The sequence below is a fragment of the Heliangelus exortis genome, chromosome 3, assembly GCF_036169615.1.
Source record: "Heliangelus exortis chromosome 3, bHelExo1.hap1, whole genome shotgun sequence".
NCBI classification, from domain to species: domain Eukaryota; kingdom Metazoa; phylum Chordata; class Aves; order Apodiformes; family Trochilidae; genus Heliangelus; species Heliangelus exortis.
In genome coordinates, this window is record NC_092424.1 from 101,027,919 (window position 1) to 101,051,488 (window position 23,570).

A 23,570-nucleotide genomic window follows, 5' to 3' on the forward strand; every position below is an offset into this window, starting at 1 on the left:
AGACACCTCCAGGTGCCCCCTCTACCAGCGTAATTTCATTTCTAGCATGCTACCCCTTGAAAGCAAGCATTATGCAACCCCCCAAGACAACCCGTCTTCAATTTCTGACCTTCTACTGTGCTGATGTGGCAAAAGAGGAGGCAAAATACTGATAGCCCCTTTCTTGGCATCAACCTGCAAAGGCTGTGGTACTGTCCTCGAGTACTGTCCTCGTCTTACTGATGATTTATGTTGGGGTTTTCTTTTTGTTTGTGTTGTGTTTTGGTTTGTTTGCTTGTTTTGTGGATTTTATATATATATATATATATATATATATATTTTTTTTTTTTTTTTTTTTCTTTCTTTCTGTCATTGTTTTAAAGGGATTCACAACCGGCACCCAGCCAGATTCTAGGGAACAAACAGGAGTTCAGGGAGCTGCTCATCAAACTTTAATATACATCCAAACTCTTGTTATTTAAGCAGTAAAAGCGAAGCAGGTGAAAAAAACCTTATCAGACCGCAGTGGTGCTAGGAGGGGACAGACCGACCTCATTCACAGCTTTCTCTTCGCAGGGCGAAAGGGTTTACGTTTTCCTTCTGCCACCCTTCCTCCGTTTTAATTTTAGGATGCAACACTGGAGTCGGGAGAACTCCTCCCACCAGACTGCACCGGGAAGCAACCGCTTGCGCTCCCGTAAGTATGCGGAGACTCAACGCTGCCCGGAAAAAAGCGATTTCTTCATTGAGAAAAAAAGCACGCCCGCCTTCAGCCCCGGCGCCAGCACATGTACTAATGCACCCGGCACCCGTCCCCAGGCAGACTCCGATTTTAGGGGAGTTTATTCCATTATTACTGTCGTTGTTGCCGTTCTTATTAGTATTGCTATTATTTATTATTTTATTAAACTCAAACTAATTAGTTAACATCTCACCCCCGACGGCAAGTGTGGTCCACCGAAAGGCTGGACCTGCCAGAACCCAGGCAGCGGGGGGAAGCTGCGGTCAGTCAGCACCACGCTGGTGTGTGCTGGTGTGTGCTGGTGTGTACTGGTGTGTACTTGTGTTTAGACTGGTGCACGGGCCCCGGCTGGGCGGGCTGCCCCCGGAGCCCCCCAAGCGCAGCCCGGCCGTGCTGCAGAAAGACGTCTCACCTTGTTTACCCCGAGAGCGGCAGGACGCGGGGGGGGGGCTGCGGGCGGGGCGGGGCAGGGCGGGGCAGAGCGGAGCGGGGCGGGGCCCGGCGCGGTGGGCGGTGGAATCGGGCCGGGCCGGGCCGGGCCGGGGCGTGCGGCGGCGGCGGGGCAGTCAGCCTGCGCGCTGGGCACGGTGCGGGCGTGCGGCGGCCGGCAGCGAGGCACGGAGGCAGCCAGCGTCCCCGCCACGTAAGTAGCAATTGATACGCCGGGGGGAGGCGATGCCTTGCTGAAGGGGAGCGGTGCGGCCATCTCTGTCCTACTCCCGAGGAAAGGAAAAAAGCAAACAAGCAAACAAATCTATTACCTGCATTTTTTTCTCCAAACGATTCCAATTTATTCCCCACCCCTGCCTTGTTGCCCCTGTAGTAAGAAGTTAGCCCCCTTCTTGCCGTGCTGTTTTTTCTCTTCTTTGTCCGTGAACTACATTAAAGCCCCGCGAAGACTACGGGCCCCCAAACAAAAATCCCTTGGTGCAATGGAAACGTGAAAGGGTTCCTTTTCCCTCGCCCGTGGTTGCACTTTTTGTTCTGTCGAGGCGGCCGCGACGACGACAGCACGTTTCATCCCGCCGGCGCGGAGCGGTGCCCTCTGCCCGGCGTTCCGCTGCTGCTCCCCGTGCCTGCGCGGCTGCCGCCGGTGTGCGCGGCCCCATCCTCCGGGGCGGTTCTGCCCAGCCTCCAGTCGCGCCGGGCGCTCTTTTTGTCGGCCCGGCTGCTGCCAGCTCCAAGTTAAATGCTCCCTCGCTATTTCGCGAGGCATTTTCGGAGCGCCCCGGGCGCCAGCGGCGAGGCGCACACGCCATCTACAGCCGGGCCGCGGCACCGCGGCTCTGCCTCGCCGTAGGAGAGAGAAAGGACGGTCCCCGCTGCGCGCAGCGCGTTACCTAACCTTTTGTTTTCTATCCTCGCTGCGCGCCTCGCAGAAGCGGCTGCCGCCGGGATCCGGCCGCGCCGCTCCGCGCCTTGCGCCTCCTTCCCTTTCCCCCTCTTTTCACCCGCACCCTATCCCTCTCCCCTTCCACTGCACCGGGCTCTACTGCCGCGGTGCTCCGCGCCCCTCCGCGCCCGGCCGGCGGCGCGAACAAAGGGCCGCGGGCTGAGCGCTCTCTCCCTGTGCCCAGGACGCGGCGCTGAGGCTGGTCGCCCGCCGCCGCCGCGCTCCCGCCCCCCCCCCCCCCCCCTGCCACACAAAGGCAGCCGCAGCTGGACGGGCGAAGGACCGCGCTCCACGCCAGGGCTCCGGTGCAGCGTCTCGGTTGGTCTTCTCCATACTCATGAACATACAAAGGTCAACCCCTATCACGATAGCACGGTATGGGAGACCGCGGAATAAAACCCAGGATTTTGAGGAGCTCTCGTCCATACGGTCCATCGAGCCAAGCCAGAGTTTTAGTCCGAATCTAGGCTCGCCGAGCCCGCCGGAGACCCCGAACTTGTCGCATTGCGTTTCTTGCATCGGGAAATACTTATTGTTGGAGCCTCTCGAGGGAGACCACGTTTTCCGAGCCGTACATCTGCACAGTGGCGAGGAGCTGGTTTGCAAGGTAATACCTCTCCTCCTTGTTTAACCTTCCCCCGGGTTAGCCTGCTGTCGCGGGTTGGTTTCCTGTGCCTTGCAGGAGGGCCAAACACGGTCGTGTAGCTCAATTATTAAACAGTTGAGAGACAAAAGGCAGAGAGACAGGATTAAAGGCGCATCCTGTAACTTTTCCCTCTCTCTAGACAATGGCCACGTTATGCCGGTGGCCCGGAGCCAGTTCTGCCTCTTACCCGGGGGATATTGTTCTGCAAAGAGCCGTCCTTTAAGTAGGTCTTAACGTGAGTTCAGATCAGGAGAAAGCCTCATCTTCCCCACTCTCACGTTTCAAAATGGAGTAGGGAATCCCCAGCTAATTTTAAGGTGTTGGGACCTGCTTCCTTCGATTTTTCCTGTCCCTTTTTCTGCGAGTTGGGGTACAGAAGAGGATGGAGAGGTGGGGGTGATTGCCGTCAGCTTTCTCTTAAAAGTGATTTTTGAAAAAACCCACATAGAATTAATCAGCCTGAGCTCCCTCACCGTGGAGGTTGTTTGCAAACAGCATCCTCCCCCATTGCACAACGGAGCAAGAATAAAACCTGCACACCTACGGTTTTTAGAAGAGCAGACATAATAGCTATCCCACTCTTCGTAGCCTGCCTGCTTTTCTCTGCCCTGTTTGTTCCTACTGTTCAGAGGTGAGCTGTGGGAAAAAAGAAAGCCACATGTCTGCACGTGTGTGGAGGGACGTTTTTGTCTTTTCGGGATGAGAGAATGTTTTCCTTTGTTCCTAAATTGCGAGTCTCATTGTCTGTAGTGACCCAGACTTAAGCGCAGCAAACGGAGGCAGTACCCAGCAGTAGTCTCTGTAACTACTACGTAGCACATTGCAACCTTGCGGGATGTAGTGTTTGTATAGTTCCCAAAATACAGAATTCTACCGTTTGGCTACCTTGAGCAAATATCTGGTGTCAAACTAACTGCAAAATGGAAAATGAGGCATATTATAATTCGTTTGTGTTCCAGGAATTAATGATAGTGTTGCTGACCTTTTCATACTTTCTCCTACTTGATTCGTAAGAAGTTGCGGACTAGGCTGGGGCAGGGAAGAGAAAATGTTCCTGTTTGCTGTTTGTAAGGATTAGAGTTCAGAGGGCAATTTGAATATGCTTACTGATTTGGTTATAAAACCTGATGTTAAGGCAACATAGGATTTGTGTGTTTATTTAGGGGGAAAAAGGGCCCGTGTCTTTGCAAAGGACTAATATTGCATGCTGAACTGAATGCTTTGTTACTAAACTGAAACAGAACATGAGAGTTTCTAGAATGAAAGCCCTGCTTGGTGCAGTAGTACAGTGCTGCACTCTAGGACGTTGGCATCTTTTCATGAAATAAACAGATCCCACAAAGCTTCTGCTCTGCATGAAATTATAGGTGAACTTGCATAGCAAGTAGTAAAGTGGGGACTATGCTCTTCTTTGTTTCCTGTTTGGTTTTCAGGATTAAGGGACTGTTTTAATAACAGTATGAGCAGCATAACTGCAGCTCACAGAGGCTAGACTTTATTTTTTTTTTTCCTTCCCTTTAAACTCTGTGGTTTTGAGCTGAGCCTAACATTTGAATACTATCAGTTTTTCCAAATGTTTGAGCCATTACTTTGAGCTGTGCTCCAAAAATATGACCTTAGACTGAATAGCTAGTTTGCGAATATGCAGTTGTCGGTCCTGAACTCAGTTTAATACATGCTTTAAAATGCCTGCAGTATCATGACTACTATTTTTCAAGTAGCCTTCTGGCTAAGAGACCTGCTATCTGGTATGTTATTGAAGATGCTCTTAGCAATTGCTTGCAGAAACATTGGTTTGGATAACAGACACATACTGATGATTCTCAAGATTCATTTGGCTGCACCCACTGACTGTACAGATGCCGTTATTTGCTTCAAGGCTGTGTGGCATCCAAACAATGGTAACTTCTCACTTCCAATTCTGAGCAAGAACTAAATCAAACTGCAGCTTATTGGACATTTGCTGAATCAAGGCCAGGGATCTTAAAAGCTGGGATACAAAGAAGCTCTTTATGAAAGGTATTCTAGACTGTAGCAGTAGGGTAGCGCTTCCTTTCTCCCCCCTTTCAAGCACAGTACTGGTACATATCCAGACCTACTAATTTAACATAATCTGAGAACTACAGAATGTGACTAATTTATATCAGGATAATCTGGTTAGAAGAGAATACTGGTAAGACCTTTTTTTCATGTGACAGTTTAAGTTACATTAATATTCCTGCTTACATTTTTTTTAGAGAATGTGCTTTGTAGAAGAGCCATTCACTTTTAATGTAGTAGTTACAATTTTTGAGATTCAAATATCAATGAATTCTTCTTGGGAATGGATTACACACTGGGGTTTTTAGCAACACCCTGTCCCCCCCTGGGTTCTGCTTCCCTGTCACCATGAATGCCTCAGTGCAAATCTACCCACTGTAAAATATGTTGGATCTGTTTGGCAGTTTGCCTTTAAGGTTGTTCTTGCCTGTGCTGGAGTATAGCAGCATAGGTATGGGATAGAGAAAAAGAGGTCTGTGAGGAGGTGTGTCCCAGTTTCTTGGGGTTTGGGTTCTTTTTCTGCAGGATGAGCTTGTTAGAATTACTCTCTGAAGCATTAAACGAGCTAGGTTTGGAAGCCTCAGGTAAATTTTTATTGAACTGTATCTCTCACACTCAGCTTTGAAAGCTTTCTAAAGCTTCAAAGCGAGCAGGGAGGTTTGCTTCTTGGCAAGGATACAAATGCTGGCTATTGGAGTATACATTGTAGAACCTCCCAAAAAAGAAAAATAATTGCAGTTTAAACCAAGGTGGTTAGAGACCTGTACCAGCTTTTAATTTTTATATTCAATTAGAATGGGACATGACTACCTTAAATTTTTAACCAAAGTAACAAAACACCCCAGAGTAAGTTACATATTAATAGAATTTTTGTGCTGGTGGAAATGCTAGTTTCTTGCTTTGTAGTACCTCTGGAGCAGTTATAATTAAAAATAAAAATCACTCCTATCAATACTTTGCTCATATTCTCTTTTAGCACACTGACTTCTGTTATTCTCAATGAAGTCTTTCTTCTTGTACTGTGGGCATTTCTCAATTGACTCAAATACTGATTCATTCGTCATCACTAGATTATAGTAACTTTTTATATTTGGGTTTCCCAGCAGGCTTTTAATTCTTACAGCTCATTCATAAGATTGGTACTAATGTACTTACTAGTAAAGGGACAGTTTGCTTTTAATGGAGCACTTGATTGAAATGCAGAGAATTCAGGATGGTTTTGTCTTTGCCTTTTGAAGGATGTTTGTCTGCACTCCAATAGGCAGAACTTATTTCCCTGCTTGTCCTTCTGATCTTGTAAACAGCCATTGTAAAACTGAGACTTTGAAAGTGAAAGTGACTTTGCTGTTTGTCAGAGATGAAAGAAAGGCAGGAAGTAAATATGAATAGCAATAGATAATGCTATGAAGTTGAAAATCCTTAAATCTCTAAAGGGTTAACAAAGACCAACAGGCACGTGTATAAGGGTAGTTTTATATGTGATTTCTCTCAATACCAAGCTACAGGCTGTATACTTGTACTTTATTTGGATGGAAAATAAAAGATAAATATGTTTCTTTCTGAGTTCTGCCCTCATATGTTGCTAGTCTTCACAGATTAATTTGGATGAATTCTAAATTTGATCAGCTGTTAACTAATGATGCTATTGCTACAAGTTTTGAAGACTAGCCTTTCCTATCAAGGCTATGCCTATGTTCTGTGGGGTCATACGGTCTATTTTGTCTTGTCCCTGGTGCCCTGAGCTTGTAACATCCTGTTTACATCACTGCAGCTTAAGCAGCAGCATAAATTGTACTTAGAGGTGGTTGTGTTAACACAATTAGATATACCATAACTTGACTGTCCTTCGTGTTGCTAACCCTGGCTTTACTGTCATTGTTCCTGCAGGTGTTTGATATTGGCTGCTACCAGGAGTTATTAGCACCATGTTTTTGTCTGCCTGCACATAAAAATATCAACCAAATTACAGAAATAATTCTTGGGGAGACAAAAGCGTATGTGTTCTTTGAAAGGAGCTATGGGGACATGCATTCATTTGTTCGTACCTGCAAGAAGCTTAAAGAAGAGGAGGCAGCCAAACTTTTCTATCAAATAGCTTCTGCTGTTGCACACTGCCATGATGGTGGACTGGTACTGCGAGATCTCAAGCTGCGAAAGTTTATTTTCAAGGATGAGGAAAGGTAAGAGTTTCCTTTACTTTACAAGTGGGGGTTCCTGAGGTCAGATATTCAGAATTACAGGATGCTGTGTCCTTTATTGTTACCTTACCACTCCTTTGTGCTACCCAAGGTTTTACAGCTTTATTTTCCTCTGCAATTCAGTTGTGGGATGGATGTGCTATTTTACCTTCTTGCTTAGGTTTTGAAGGAAAGTAAGTATTTAAGGAGTATGTAAGAAGTGCTGTTTGTATCTGTGTCTGCCCTCTGCATCTGCACCCAGGGAAGCAGCCTCATTCCTAAGGAGGGGCCATATGGAGGGAGGCTCTGCACACATGACTAAAAGCTCTGCTATTAGCATTCGAAGATGGAAGGAGCAAAAGGTTCAGTATGTTGAAAAAGGCTGGGGACTGAAATGGCTCATTCCAGTGAGGGAGCACGAAGAGGAAGAACAGCGAAGTGGTTAATGTTGACATAGATTTAAGGGAAGGGCCACCAGTGCTTTGAAGGACTGTTTTGAAGACAGCTTTTTGCTTCCCATGCTAGGAGGAATTGAGGCTGCTTTTCAGAGTATTATGTGGTCACTAATCATACTAAGAGTAGAACTGCTGTTATACTCTTGCTGTGTGGGTGCCTGGTTTTAGTATCAGAGCTATTGTGGTAAGTGGGGAACTACCTTTCTCTTTTTTGTGTTTGTGTCTCCTCTCTTCACACTTCTCTTAATAACTGGGTGGTAAATGATTTGGGGAAGGAGTATGGAAATAGAGGAAAAAAACGCTGGGTGCTCTTGATACCTTGTCAAGTGTTCTTTCTGATGCTGGACTATACCCAGACGGTTGTACCTGTGGAAACTTCGAATCTTTTCCCTGTGGTTGCCAGTTATCATTGTATTTCATCATATATTCAATTGCAACTTCCACATTAAGTGCAGGAGTAGTGAACATTGCCAAAGTAATGTCAGGCTTTCACAGAGGGATTAAATTGAAAAACAACCATTAGAAAAAAAAGAAACTAAATGGGGGCAATGCCTGCTTTCATGTTTCTTGATGGCTTGCTAGAGGATGAGATGTTTTTTCCTTCTAGCTAAATCCTATAAATTGTCTGAAAGCTCATTAAAATTTTTGCAGAGTGAAATGGGTTTTCTTGAACAGCTTTGTTAAAAATAACCAATGCATATCAATTCCATTTGGGCCTGCTGGGGGAACAGCAACAGTTGAGGCACCAAAGTTTTCTACAGGCTCAGTAAGTCTGTGGTCTTGAGAATTTAAAAAAAAATCTACACACAATTCAGTCCAGAAGAAGAATTTGCTGGCCTTAAAATTAAAAGGACAGCCATTTATCCTGGTTAAATATTCTCTACTTAAATTTTATTACAAGCTGAATTTTACAAAATAAACTTCTCCTTTAAACTCTACAAACTGAAAAAAAAAAAAAATGTATTTTCACTTCTTAATTCAGTTCAGGCAGTTCTCTGCAAAGCAAATAGTTATTCCTTATTTTTCTACCACAGCCTCAATATGTATGATTAGTCATTCCTCCTCTTAAAATAAAAAAGCAAACAAAAAAAAGCAAACAAGAAACCCAAAACAAAACCTAAAATGAAACTAGTTTAATGTCCATTCAGAGAGAAATGCAAAGCAGGTAGGTATAAGCTGCGCTTTCACAACTTCAAGTTTAGTTATTAAACACCTTTTGCACCTTTGCAGATGAGAAGGAAGCTCGTACAAAATAGTTGAGGGAATGATTGTTTTCTGTTGTAGCTGATAACATCCTAACGTTAAAATTACTATTTTTTTTTTCCCTGGGTTTATATGTAAACTTGCATGGTCTTGTATGAAAGATGGGAGTCAAAAGCCCTAGGGCTCACCCTAACTTTCTGCTCTAAGAAAAAGCAGCCTTAGCAGAGAGCAGTGCAGTGGGAGCAGACGTGGGCCTGTGCTGACTACTTTTGAACTCCTACCCTGCTGCTTACTAGGAACTGAATGCAACACGAGGCACAGGGCCAAAATTCTTTAGCCACCCAAGAAGAGTGGTGCGTACTATAATACTAGTGTTTGATTTTATGAATGTTTTTAATGTAACTGTAGTCTGCAAAATCACACAGTTCCTCACTTTTGAACAGTGTCTTCTAATTATATGTTAATTCCCTTTAAAGGTCAAATACAACTTGCTGGTGATTTTTAAGATAGTCACAGTGTGGTTTTCTTCTGGATGTAATGTTGATCTGTAAGCAGAGAGGTACTGTAATCCTTTCTTTGCTAAATAAACAGAGATGAAATAGTAGGAGATAGAAATAGACTCAAACAGTGACTTTTTTCACATGCTCTGATCATCAGACTGTAATCAGTCATCACTTTCAATCTGCTGCTATATATAGGCTGAAAAATCTTCCTGGTCCTTCTGGGCTCACGGAGATGTTTGTGTGCTGCCTGCACCCTTCCAAGCCTGCATTACCCTGAGGCTGGGGTTGAGGATGGGGTTGGCTGCCTGCTGAGCTGCTGTTGGTGGCAGTGCAAGGGAGGTGGGTGCTGCTTGTCTGTAGATCTTTGGTGTTGGTAATGAAGCAGGTAAAAACGATGTGCATGAGCTCCTCTGCTGTGTATCCCCTGTTCTTCAGAGGAGTTCTTTCTTGGTACTTCTCTTCCTAACTATTTCTGAATCAAGTCCGGTTTTCTTCAGTTCACCTATAGTGAACCTACTGCTTTGAAAATGTCTCTTACTGAGATTCTCACAGCTTTTTTTTTTTAAGAATAAAAGTTGGAAAATCCAGCATGCAAGCAACACATGAATTGAAAACTGGCTTCTTTTGTTTTTTTAATAAGCTATTTGTCTGCTCTTAGCTGAGAGCTGCCAGACTGAAGGAACCAGAGAGAATTTGAAGGATATATGGATGCAGTTCCATCAATTTAAAAAAGAAAATTAGAGAATTAATTTAAAGAATTTCTTGGTATATATTGCTTCAATGGATCCTAATGATATTCCTGATAGTATAAAATAAAATTGGATATCCTGGAGTTTTGCAAATGAGTGCATATACCACTCTTTTCCACCTCATTCCCTTTATCTGAATTACAGATGGAATTTTTAAAGATTCAGGCTTCTGTAATAGCAGCATGATGAGTGTTCTTGGGTCCTCCTGATGTCACTGCTAAGAAGAACACATGTTGTTTGGATGTTGCAAACACTAGTGCATTTGGGTGGTCTGTAACAGCCAGGAACTAAGGAGGTGGAAAAAAAAAATGTTGGAAGCTGGTAGTGCTGAACATTTTGTAGGGGTCCTAATCTTACTCACGATGTTCTCTTGATGCACAAAGTCAAAGCTAGACTGTGGTGATGTGTTATGCTTACTACTGCACATATGTAAATAGGTCAGCACTTAAAATGGAAACTAAAATTCCACAGTGTGGAAACAAACAAAAGCAATCTGTGTTTCAAGGTATTTTATTTATAGCTTATTTTAATCCTGAGCTGCAGGGTTTTAGGAGATATGGTAAATTGCATGCCATGAAAGCAATGTATGTTGTTCTTAAGTACTTTGGGTCTTTTATGGTTTTGTTTCTGGTTTGGAATTTTATTTTTGTTGGTTGTGTTTTTTGTTTGTTTTTAAGAGGGGGTTGGAGGTTGGGGTTTTTTTGAGTATGCGTCTGTAGTATTTTAGTATTGAAATTTCAGAGTTAAGCTTCTTAAACCTTGGTAAAACAGAACTTTTAAGATATTGCAGCATGGCTGGAAATGTTTTGTAAGACTGTGTTAGCAAGCAGCAGCACATAGGTTAAATGAGGACGGTAAATTTCAGAGCACTGAAGATATAAAAAGCATCACTGACTTGCCATGATTGGCCTCATCAGACTTTCTAAGGTACCTATAAAGTTGAATGTTTTAGACATTGGATCCTTAAACTTCTAAATAAAACATTTCCAAAACAATGGCAATGAGATCAGACATTTTTTTGTTGTTGTTTTCTTCCATTCATGCTGGCAATTTTTTTTGTCCTGGATATCCTTGTCCTGCAATCCTAAACCAGGTCAATGCTGATGTTGCGTGGGGATCTTGCTTTTGATTATTTTTGCTATGTTCACGTCACCGTATTTTCAGTTTTCCTTGTACAGCCTGCCCTGGTAGTCGGCCCTTGGGCAGAGTGAGTCCTAGCTGGTGTCACATAACAGTGTTGCAGAATGGGCAGGACTTTTGGGGTTGTGCTAAAAACAGTACTATACACTGTATATAGCTAACCAGGCATTTCATCAGCCTCATATAGAGCAGATACTTTGAGTAAGAACCACCTTGGAGACCTCAGAATTAAATCAAGCATTTCTGTGCCGCTTGTTCCAATGGTTTTCTTAACGCAAGAATGTTTCTGCTGTCAGGGAATTATTAATTTCTTTAGTGCTTTTTTAAGCCTTTAATTATATTAAAATATTAGCTGTCGTAATATTTGAAGCTTAAAGACCTCATATATTCATCATACTTGGTGAAGGAAAAATTAAAATAATTTTGGTATTTAGATATTGTAATTTTCCTGTACTCTTTGAGTAAACATGAGAAATGGTAGGCAGGTAGGATTCAATAAAAATAAATATAATTTGACACTTCTTGCTCTGTGCCAGGGGAATGCAGCCAGTACAATATACTAATTTAGAAAGCCTGTGTTAGCATAACATTTATTTGTTGCTTTTAGTTATTTTTTCTTGTTTTTTACCTCTAGAATCACTCAACTTTGAGAGAAGGATGCTTTTAGGTGACCTAATTGTTTTCAATCCTACTGATATAAGCCTGATCCCACAAAAAGAAATAGTGTACATATACCAACCTTTTTCCAAATAGAACTTCATCTTCTTGTGGTTACCATTTGTCAAATTGTAATGCAGTCAATGTTTATTCCCTGTGGTATTAGGACTTGCTGTTTTAGTTATGATTTGGTGCAGAACAGGTAAGTTAACAATTTTCCAAAGCCCTAGAGAGTCCCAAAATGGAAGTAAATTAAATAGAAGTGCTCTTTAAATATGAGAAGATTTAGAAATACAACCAGTCTTCATCTGTTTTATCATTTAAGCACTTCACATTACCCTGAATAGGGTCACAGTACCAAAGAGCATAACTTCTTCAGTAGCAGAGAATCATAGGTGAGATTTCAACCCAGAAATTATTATTTTGCATCTTCTTAGAACACGGGGAGGAAGGGCAGTTTCTTCACAGGAAGCAAATCTCTGCTGTCAGACTTTAAGTAGAGGATGAAAACAGCCAAGTTCTCTGCAGTAGGGTTCGTGTTCCCTTTTGCCTTCCTGTGGTTTGGTTACTAAGCATCTGTTTTCTCCTGGAGCAGTGCACTTTGGATTTGTTGGGTATGTGGTACCCTTCTCACTGGGGTACAGGAGTCTATCTGCAGCTGTCAAACAGCAAGGCAGCTTCACAAAGTGCTTAAATCTCCTCCCGAGGCCATTGATAGGCCATTGATAGTCATAGAGCTTAATCGTGGTGCCTAAGGCCATGAATGAAAGAAAAAGCCAGGGAAATGCTGGCAGCTGGCTGGCCCTGGCATGGAGACAAGAGCCCCTGTGGACCTTGGGTCAGCTCAAGGCCTTTCTGCAAGAAAGTGGTGAGAGTCTTTGTATGTATCACCAAACTGTAGATATTACAGCAAGTTTTGCCCTTGGACTGTGCTGTCTTTAGGTATGTGGCTCACAGTTGGACCTGCATTGTCTTCCCTGTGATGCAATCGCTCTGCTTATTTATGGGTGGTGTGGAGGTGCAGCCCAATGCCATGTTTGGAGCAGGAGGGGATCCCTGCTTGGGAGCCTTGCCTGTAGGCTGGAATGTACTGCTGCAGGTTGTCCCTGTGTCCTGCCCGACCTCCCCAGCCAGACTGTGTGACTTTCCAAGAGGTGCCTCTGGCTGAACACCATTATGTATTGGCTGTATTGCCAGGTGTGGTTGGCATGGTTGATTGCCTGTGGTCATATCCCCATCATGGTATTGATCTTTCCAAGAATAGGTGCTCTGCAGTCCCTGGAAGTAGATGCCTCTTGAGACATAAAGAGTTTAACAGATGCTTGTTGTGAAGACTTAAAAGTCCCCATCCATAGACTCAGTACAAAATATTCTGTTTGCTTTTAAGTGGACATTGAGGATGTCTGTGGACAGCTGTGCTGTGGCTGAGGAGGGGAAAGAGGGAACCCAGCTGGCAGCAGGTACAGCGGGCTGTCCTGGTGTAATTTTTCTGCAGCCTTTTCTTCCAGTTGTCCTTATTACCACGCTGTGAGGTTACTTCAGGCCTGGGAGGAAGAGGAAAGGTGGACATCATAAACACAGGCCAACTTGGGGTGCATTTATGCTTAAGCATTAGAATGCTTAAGAATACCCACTTTTTGGTAGATGCATATTTCTTGGAAGTTTTACAGACATCTAAGCAAAAAGGTTTTCAGTAGGGTTGTGAAATAAGGGGCCTACTTTATCTTATCTTAGAGGTACTGAGCACCCAGCCTGCACCCACTGCAGGCTCTGAAAGCATAGGGCTTTTTTCCAATTTGCAGTTATATTAACAACATAAAATGTTGGTCTCCTTTCCCTGAGGAACTTTACCATATGTCATACGAAAAGACCTAGAAAAGATGGTGAACACAGCAGCTGACAGCAGAGCCTTTTAAAATTCTGACCTTCAATGTGATCTAAAAAGGTAAAAGTGAGGTGAAAGTAGCTGCCTTGAGCCAGATGCTTATCAAATAATGGACTCCTTGGAGTGTTGCAACTGAGCCCCTCAATAACATCACTACCTGCCTACCTATTTTTTGGGGAATTTGTTGTGTCCTTAGGCAATAAGGGCATGGAAGAAGCCATGTGTATGGTGTACAGGAGAGGCTGTTCTCAGCAATGCTATTATAGTGTTGTAAAGCTTAGGTCTTTGGGACCTGAGCCCTTGGAGGTGTACAAGGGGGTGGTCTCAGAGCATTTTTTTTTAAGTAAAAGTCTGTAGAAAAAGATGCCTTCCTCAAACAAGTTGAAATCCCTCAGTTGGCTGGGTTCTGCATGTCAGCAAGGGGTTGTGGGGCAGTTCTGAATGCTCTGGGAGCATCCTTTTGGAGGAAGGGTGGGGATATGTAATTTTTAGAGGCTTCCTCATTCTGCGGAAGTACAAGTGAGGGAATCTTCCCTTAGGAACAGGGTTCATCCTGTAAACCTGTAATGCCTGCAAGTCCCAATTGTCTTTTGAAACATATCCTTGAGCCTATTTCATTATGCAAGAGACAGTTTGTCTGATAGCCTTTGTGCAGGCTTTGTTTTGGTTTTTTTTTCCCCCCCTCTGAAGTTTTGTAGCATGTTGTGCAGCAAACTCCCAGGCTGTGGGCTGTTATGCAGTGGAAGCGATCCTAGAGTGGAAGGAGCAGGATATAAATTGATGGTGTAACATTTCCCCTCTGATCCTGTGTGCCTTGCCACCCCCGGTGGAGATCGGGTAGTTCTGAGTTCAAGACGAGTCTTTGCACTGAGCTGCAAATCATCTGCACACAAGGTTTTATAAGCCGCCTTTCCCATCTCACTGTCACCGCAACAGCAGCCTTTACAGCTTCTGCATTATTTAGGAGAGATTCCCTTTGTTAAAAAAAAAAAAAAAATCAATTAGCAAAAGAAACCTGTTTCCAGTGTTGAGCTTCCCTTTTATTTTTTTTTCCTCTTTGTGACTCTAATGGCATGATTACATTCATGGTCATCTTGTCTTTATGATGGGGTGCTAGCAACTGACCTTGATTAAGTGACCTGTAAATTATTGGCCACATAGGAGCAATCCCTGATCTACTGGGCAGTTGATGGCTTAAGTGCCTCTACCTAGGGAAAGGCTTTCCTGGCCTTAGTCAGAGTAATGTTGAAATATGAGATAGCATTGCTTGGGTACCTTCATTTTTTATGTGCCGGCTAATTTAGGGAGGAATATTGTAAGGTACCTCTTCCCTTCAGAAGTTGCCATTTTATATTTAGCTGCAGTAGTATTAATAAAATATCAGTTTGGATGGCCATGACAGTGGTTTCTGAGGTTATCTCTGGAGGAACGAGGCTGTTATGTAGAAATCTGTAAATCTGGATTATCTAATTTTGAACCAGCCTGAGTAGCTAGTGGATGTTGTACCTGGAGTGTCTGAGGAAGGATGGCTTCTATCTTCTCCCAAAACAGGTGATCTGGCTGTTATCTGGGGGATGATGCTGGACTAAAATTGTTGTTCCAGTCTGCAGTTAGTGTTCCTAATATAGTAATAGAGGCTCAGCTGTGGTTCAGGTGTTCCCATACAGATGGCTTTGGGGGCAGTCTAAAAGCAACTGCTTTCGTTGATTCAGGCATGAACTCATTTACTACTGAATGTTTATTCAGTGCACTGGAGATACTTTCCTCTGAAATACTTAGACTTTCAGTCAGTATTTCTGCTTCAAATGTTCCAGTTTATTTTTTTTTCTCCTGCCTTATGAGTTTAGAGCCCTCTAAATAATTCCACTCATTTTTGGTATGGAAATTTTGTTTGCTTTTGGAGAGCAAGTGTGAATGCCAGGCTCTTACAGCCCTGGTTTCAGTGTCAAAAGGCAGGGTAGTAGCTTGCCAGTAGCCCCTAAGCTATGCAGTGAGGAATAATGCCTATCACTGAAAAAAGTGTGGGGTGTGCAACAAAGCTGTCTGCCAGAGAAGGGTGCTAACTCAGGAGGTTGCATTGAAGAATCTTCTGGAAGAGGTTTAATTGATTAGGTTTTGTTACATTACTGAAGAGCAAAGTCTGAATGCAGTCAAGTAATGAATGGCATATTGATAAGAAATTCAGAGTGGTATTGTTTTTCATGGGTTTCCCTGACGGTTTCTATGGGGACAAAAACGCATTTCCCGTCTGAGTGCTGCTGCTGCCCTCTGATTGCACTTCTGTGGTTTCATTCACCAGTAATGGGAAAGCATTCATAGGCAGAATAGCTTCCCCTTTTTAAATAGCCATGATTCAGGGTTGTGGGGTTTTTTTGTTTGGCTTTTTTTTTTTTTCTCTGGTGTGTTTTTTTTTTTTTTCTTAATGCATTAGACTAATGCAGTGTTTTATCAATGATCTGATGGATGCATAATGCTCTTTTTTCAAGTGCTTTTTAAGGGTCTGCATTAAAACTTGAAATTATGTACTGTAATTACGTAAGCCTTGACAAAAGTCTTTATTGCCATACAGTATGTCTGCAAAGTGATTCTCATCGGGCTTTGGCAGTAGCTTACATTTGAACTTTAGGGATTAATTTTGTTGCAACCATTTGAATGGTCAATGCTCATGAGTTTCAAAAACTTTCTTCTCTTGCGGGGGTCCTTCAGTTGACTGATGTGAGTTAATTATTTAGAGAATAAGAGTTTTTGAGAAATGTGACTTTTTTTTTTCTGCTCTGTGAAGGAAGGCGCTTCAAAGCTGATTGTGATTTCACATCTCACTGTTTCATTTTATGTCTGGCCCTTGCCTGCTAAGTGTCGAATTTAGGGTTGTCTGCTTACTTTGCAATTGGAGGCACTCCTCACTCTTTGCTGTGCAGGTTCTCTATTCTCAGCAACTTCTTGCAATTTTGAGGTTTGTTGTTGTTGGCTTTTACTCTTTTTCCTGCATATTTGCTTTCAGTGCTTCCTGTGAGAGTGTTTGTGTAGGGGGAGAGAGGTGGCTAGATGGCTTCCTTCCCCTCCACTACCCCCATTCCCCCCAGCCCTTTCCCCCTAGAAAAATCCCCCCAAAAACCAGTCATATCTAGAAGCTGTTTCTTGCAGAGATGGGGTGCTGTGCAGTGGGATACAGCCACTCCTGAGCCAGGCTGCTCCTCTCTGATTGCCTCAAAAAAACCATGTTATGACTGTAAAAAAGGGGAGCGAGACTTGCCGTTAACATCTGTGTATTACCCAGTTGCAGTAGGTACAAATAAGCTGGAGTGGGTCTCCCCACCCCTGGTGAGAGGCACCTGCAGGGCTGGGCCAGGGCATTGTCACCTGCTGCAAAGACACTCGGTTGCCTCTGGTGGTAATTGGGAGGGGGAGAAAGTCACACTGAGGCCCTGTGCTGGGACTGATGATGGAGAGATTCAGCTCCTACAGTCTGCCGGGGAAAGGTGCACCTGTATGTGTCAGTGCCAGAGCAGAGCCTCCTGTCAGGAACAGCCGTTCTGCTTGTGCCTGATTGAGAAAGGTGTTACCAGGTAACGGTGTTGAGGGTTATGGGGGCCTGGGAGGGGGAGGGCTGGAGATTGTGCTTCTGTTTAATTTGGGACCTTTTGTTTCCTCAAAGCCTGTTGACTCAGCAGGGTGAAAAACCTGGTTTGAGTGTCGGCTTCAGTTGGCCACAGTTGGCCACAGCTTTTGGAGGGGCAGGTAGATAAGGGACAGCTGTTCCATTTTCTTGTTCAAACAAAACCTGCTGTAGCATGCTGCAGCACCTTGCAAGAAAAGCAAGGCAGTGATAAGGCTTTTGTATAATGCTTATGTTTTATTGGGAGAGAAAAGATGAGTTTTGACACATCTTGCAGTCTGTCCTTTCTGGTTTTGTACTGTGTCTGTTGTAGAAAATAAGAGGACATTCCAATAATATTCTGTAATATAAAAGCTTCTTAGTGAACTGTTTCTCTAAATTCTTTGGCAACTCAGAAATGTAAAATAGGAGGATAGAGTAAACAGCATTTCCCTGCGCTGTTGACACTGGGATGGCAGGAGAGCGTGTGTGTGGGTGAATTCCCTCCTGTAAATTGTTTATAAATAGCATGCTCTGCCCTGCTCCCTGTGTGTTCTGCTTCTGTTAGTTAGCAGGAGTGAGTCGATGCTTTCCTGTCTGGCAGTTCAGTGACTTAATGCATGTTTGAGTAGCTGGCCTCACCGTTTTATTGCTGCACATGCTTTTCTGTGGAAAAACTGAGGTGGGCAATGCAAATGGAACCTCAGCTCATGTCTCTGCCTTCCCTTTCATTTCCTCCTCTCTGTTCTCTGCCCCACTTGGTGTGGTTTTGCTCTGGGCGTTTATGCTCTCCACTTTTCCTATCCTGTGCAGGTGCAGGGACACATTGAAGCTGAGCATGGTGAAAGGACTCTTCTCAAGTTAGTCTTCAATTTTGGGCCCTGTGAGCTATGTATGGAAGGAAATTGCTGTGGTCTTGATAATTTTAGTTACATTTCTTCTTGCAGCCAGCTTCCTGGGTGAGGTATTGCTGCTTCAAAGTATTGTTTGAGTGCTAATAAGGGGGTTGTCCCTTGCCAGGAGAAGTGCCTGCTAGGCTGGCAGTGGGTAATTAATCAGGAAGCAGGTGTGTTGCACAAAACCCCAGCAGCATCCTCACTGGAGGAGAAAACACTGGTCTGTTTGAGCTGAGAAGGAGCTGCCTTGACACACTGTGCTTGGGAGCCAGGTATTCTGAATTCTGTGTTTATGACTTCCTGATTCGAGGCATGTTGCCAAAGGGGCTTTCACCTCTGCTAGTAAATGTCTCTAGCTGTTGAAAAGGTCCAAGTGTCATTATGAGAGTTTATGGCACAGTTGCCTCTGGAGTACTCTATGGAGTAAAATGCGCTTCTGTTGGTTCAGAGAAGACGATTGCTCTGAGCTACCCTGGAACCAAGTCTAAACCAAAGCTGGCCCAGCTGTCTTTTGCAACTCAAGCCCGAGCAATGTTGTCTTCAGTAAACATTTAGGAAACAGGGCTCTCCTTGTCTCTTTTAATGCCTATTAAATGATGCGCTTTAGTCGAAAGAAGTGAGTTCTGCTTTCTGGGATGAAGTTCAGTTCCTGCCTGTGATTGTCTGTGTATGGGTACATGGCCACGCACTGGACTAAGAGTGATCATACAGGCTGGTGAGGTTTAGGGACAAGGACAGTAATACCCAAAGTTGAGTTATGATCCAGAATTGTTGAAAAGAAAGCCTGTGCTACTGCTGTGTCACTCTTCCACCCAGATGCACTGGACAAGTCCTGTTGAATTGTACTGGTTTTGTTCTCAAACCCAACCATTGCTGGCAAATAGTATAAAGGATAATTGGTAATTCTTTTGGATGCCTTCACAGGGAGAGATTTTTAAATATAGCTGCAGATGCTAGCAGTGAGAATTAAAAGGAAAGAAAGGTTATGTTCATCTAGTGCTATGACAAGCAAGTTTGGCAAAATTTTTTTTTGCTTCAGCACGGTACCTATAAGGGAAGAAAATTCTCTTGCAGAGATAATTACTGCAGCACAGTAACAAGTTCACAGTGCTTTGCAGGCAGAATTTTAAAATCAAGGTAAGGCAGCTCTGTCATCTCTCTGCAAGTCCTTCACTAGCCTATCCTTTAGTTCCAATGTGAGGGGTTCCTCTGGTTCAGCTCTGATATATAAGCTTTCTTTCTAATAATCTTGGCATCTAGCTCACCTGATCTTACTTTTCCCAAAGGTCTATAATCAGTTAAACTTGCCCTTCTTAATGCTGGGATAAAGAAAAATGTTGCCTGGTCAGAGGGGTCCTTGAGGGGTCAGAGTGATGATTTTATTCCTGCTGAAGCTCATGGAATTACAGGTGCAAGTAACTGCTTACCAGCGTGAAGGTGTCCAAACAACCTTGTCTGGTTAGGTCTAGATTTGTATTTGGGCATGGGTTTTATACAGGTATAGTGCAGCCAACAGAAATATTCTTGAGGTTTATGTTTCTGGAAATAATGTCTGCATAAAACTTCAAGCATGACTAGGACAATTAGTTTATCTTCTTGGGATCTTGCTAATAAGTTTACTGGACATAATTGTCTTTGAAATCTTGTAGCCATGTGACAATATTTAATATCTAATATCTCTAACCAGTGTAGAAGAGTATCAATTATCTGTATCGAGTGCTGTGAGTGGGATTTTAAACTGATGCACTTATGCACTAGTTGAATTTTGTAGAGTATTACTATTATTACCATGTAACTTTTAACAGACCAGAGGTTGTGTTTGGAATTTTACTTACCTTGATGGTTTTGTTGTGTTTGGTTTTTTGTTTTTTTTTTTTTGTTCCTGCAGGACTAGAGTGAAACTGGAAAGCCTAGAAGATGCTTACATTTTAAGAGGAAATGATGACTCTCTCTCTGATAAGCACGGATGCCCAGCCTATGTGAGTCCAGAGATCTTGAACACAAATGGCAGCTACTCTGGCAAAGCAGCGGACGTATGGAGTCTCGGTGTCATGCTTTACACCATGCTGGTCGGACGCTATCCTTTCCATGACATTGAGCCTAGTTCCCTCTTCAGCAAGATCCGCCGTGGGCAGTTTAACATTCCAGAAACTCTATCCCCCAAGGCAAAATGCCTCATACGTAGCATACTGCGTCGGGAGCCATCGGAAAGGCTGACTTCACAGGAAATTCTGGACCATCCATGGTTTTCTACAGATTTTAATGTATCGAATTCAGGATATGGTGCTAAGGAAGTATCAGATCAGATGGTGCCTGATGTCAACATGGAAGAAGACTTGGACCCATTCTTTAACTGAGCACAAAGACTGGTGTTCAGAAGGTACACAACCTGGAGATGGACACATGAAGGAGCCCTTCGTGACCATGTTAAATCACATCCTGCATCAGCCTAGCTTGGTAGCAAAAGACACTCAGAGGTCCTCTGATTGAGAAGGAACCTCCACAAGGAGCTAATATAACAAATGTAGCATGGGGACAGATTGGGGGGGCGGTGAGAGCTTGCTATCAGGTTAGATTGATTTGGAGGAGAAAAGGCAGCATGGAGCAATTGTAGCTTCTCACCTTTTTGGAGCCAAGGAGACTGCACATGCCAGTTCTGGTGCAGCTGTATCACTCCTGTTTCTGTTCCATTAAAAATAGTGGTAACTCACAATAAATAAAAACTTTTTTGCCTCAGCTCACATCTTGGCATCGCACTGTTAGATATTTAACTTCAGCCATTATTCAGGGAAAGTACAATTGGCTAACACTTTTGTAATCGGATGTCTAATAATTAATGGGGTTAATTTAAGAAAAAGATTAGGTGCACAAAGACAGACATGAAAAGTGGGTGCTAAAAACAAACAAAATTTCAGTTATGTCTCTTGATAGCTATTTTCAACTCATTTCTTCTAAATAAACTACTTAATATTCTTGTCAGGAAATGACATTTTAATGCTTTGTTCCCTTAAGGGGAAGTAACTGTCATTTAACAAGCTGTTCTGTTTTGTGTCAAATGGTTTGTTGCAGGAAGCTATTATAACTCGGAACTTCCAGATGCATTACTGCTATAATAGGGAAAGAAAAGAAAACTATATAATTTTTTTTTTTTTTTGGTTAAAGGTATGAGATACTGGCTTCCATATCTGCCATGCTGCACATATATGACTAGATTGGGCAGAAAGCCCTTAGTCCTGTCTTTATCTGAGAACCCATCTCTTCTTTAACTGACTGGCCCACATGTAAATAGAGGGCTCTTTATTACTGAAGAAGAGTATTGTGGGTTTGGTTTTTTTTTTTTCTTTGAATTCCTCTCAACTTCGGAAAAGAATTGTTTGGGTTTGATTTTTCTTTATGTCCAGAGTAAGAAATAAGAGGGTATTAATAAGCTGAACATTTATATTACAGATATTCCTCTTGAAACATACACAGTAATATGCACCTTTTGTATTGTCAAGACTTATTCTATTTATTGAAGAAAATGTCACAGTAGTGATGTATTAAGCCAGTACTTCAATTACGGGTTGACTTGGGATGACGTTACATGCTGTAGTTAACACACTTCTTTTCTGTTCAGGTATTTCTGTCCCTAAATAACTTTTTATTTAGCTTTTTTTTTTTTTTTTTTTTTTTTTTTCTAGATAGCTTTATTTGATTTAGACTGGCAAATGTTTTTATTACTGCTTTTATATTGCTGTATGATATTGAAATCTCTTGGCATAAATATTTGTGTTTCCAGTACCTCAGTTGTTCTGATATTACTGCCTGTATACGTTTTGTGAAGTGGTCATGTTTTTTGGGTAGGTACATGTGGACTCTGTAGTATGTAAATGTTACTTGAATTTGTGCTTAATTATAGTATGTGGCATGTGCGTACAGCTACTTGGCATTTGACGTATGGATGCTATTTGCCTGCCTTGCAGGAAAGTTACGGTCCCACTCTCAAGAGGATGTTTCACAGTTCTTTATCAAGAGACAAAGCTAGCTGCAGCTGACCTGCCTTGGTTCTATTTTGGTAACTAAGAATATAAAGGAGTAATGTTTTTACACTCTGAAGATGGTGCTGTGTCAAGAAGGACTTTTTTTTGTTTTTATTTTATAAGTACCTTATAGGAGGAAAGATTGGTGATGTGCATGGTGGGGTTTTACTGCCTCTGGTGCTTTGTCATGTATTTGGTTTAATGTTTTTGTCCTAATCTCTTCAATAAATAAAATTGTGCATATTTAACTAAACTTCAGTTGTGAACCATGTTCTTGCTGAATGAGGTTGTACAGGAGTTTGCTCCATTAGGATCATTTAGCTGATTTTTTTTTTTTGTTGATGCTGACAAACTCTTCCCAGAGCTGTGAGCTGAGAAAGCTCAGCACTTCTCTTTTCAAGGTAACACTGTAAGCCTTTTCATCAAAAATATTACTGTTTGCTGCCAATGAATCTGGTTTTCACTTTGTTTATTTTCTTTTGGTTTGTCCCTCCCCCTTACAAGCCCCTTTAGCTTTTTCAGGGAGGGCATTGAAATACAGGAAGAACTATGTCTTTTGGTGATGAGAGCCTCTGGCTGATGAAGAGAGATACCAAAGTGGAGCAAGCTTGCACTTGCACTTTCTGAAGTTCTAAAGAAATGTTGCATCTTGCTCTTGCCCTTCAATTCCAAAAGGGATGTATGGGAAGTAACACTTGTTTGTGTCACTCATCTTGGATAACAATGAGTACGTGCCCATAGTGAGATCACATGGGTGCGTGTGAAGCAATAAGGTGCTTTGTGAACATGAATCCTGGTCTATTAAGGAAGACCATATGGAGGGGACTTTGAGTTGAACCAGGATACAGTCTGTTTTGCAATTTTATGGTTTGAAAAAGCTGTAGATTGCCAATGATGACCTCTAAATAATGATCTCCTGCCCTGAAACCTCCACCTTAAACCAGGAGTATTGCACCAAAACAACACAGGGATTACTGTCAGTCTGGATAGCTTTGCACTACATGATTTCATCCTAGGTAATTCCTGGCATGTTTTGCATATTTTAGTTGGTAGGTTGAGAATTAAAACGGTTGATTATAGCAACAACCAGAAATGCTATTAACATGTAGAAACACTTGAAGATCAGTTTTTCAATGATCTGTATGCCTGCAGCCAAAGTTTAAATTACTTGAAACTCTTTCAAATCAAACTCCCACAATAAATGTGCTTCATAGAAAAAAAACAGATTGTAATCAGTCAGAGGGGGAAAGGGAGGGGGGAGCACTGAGGATTTCCCTCTCTCCCACTAAAACTTATGTGAATGGCTTCTGTTTGGGTGGAAGTAGTTAGACCTTATTTTACAGCAACCTGCAATGCTTGCTTTTTCATAGCCAGTAATTATATGAAAAATGTGGCTGACTAATGATTGCTCATTTGCAGTGAATGTTTTATTCCAGGCAAAAGCTTTCTTGGTGTTACTGTGGACGAATCCTTTGGCAGCTGAAGTTAGCT

General features: G+C 42.8%; 1 protein-coding gene across 3 annotated transcripts; it reads left to right on the forward strand.

Annotated features, from left to right (window-relative positions):
* Window positions 1-1,279: 1,279 nt before the first annotated feature.
* Window positions 1,280-22,332, forward strand: TRIB2 (tribbles pseudokinase 2). 3 transcript variants are annotated; one of them, XM_071741924.1, is made up of 4 exons: window positions 1,280-1,364; window positions 2,299-2,721; window positions 6,688-6,980; window positions 19,949-22,332. In XM_071741924.1, the coding sequence occupies exons 2-4, from the start codon at window positions 2,452-2,454 to the stop codon at window positions 20,415-20,417; spliced, it is 1,032 nt and encodes a 343-aa protein (XP_071598025.1). In that variant the 5' UTR covers window positions 1,280-1,364; window positions 2,299-2,451; the 3' UTR covers window positions 20,418-22,332. The 3 variants fall into 3 exon arrangements, with proteins under 3 accessions (XP_071598025.1, XP_071598028.1, XP_071598026.1); XM_071741927.1 differs by having other exon boundaries at window positions 1,309-1,364; window positions 2,486-2,721; XM_071741925.1 differs by lacking the exon at window positions 1,280-1,364 and having other exon boundaries at window positions 2,250-2,721.
* The last annotated feature ends 1,238 nt before the right edge of the window (window positions 22,333-23,570 follow it).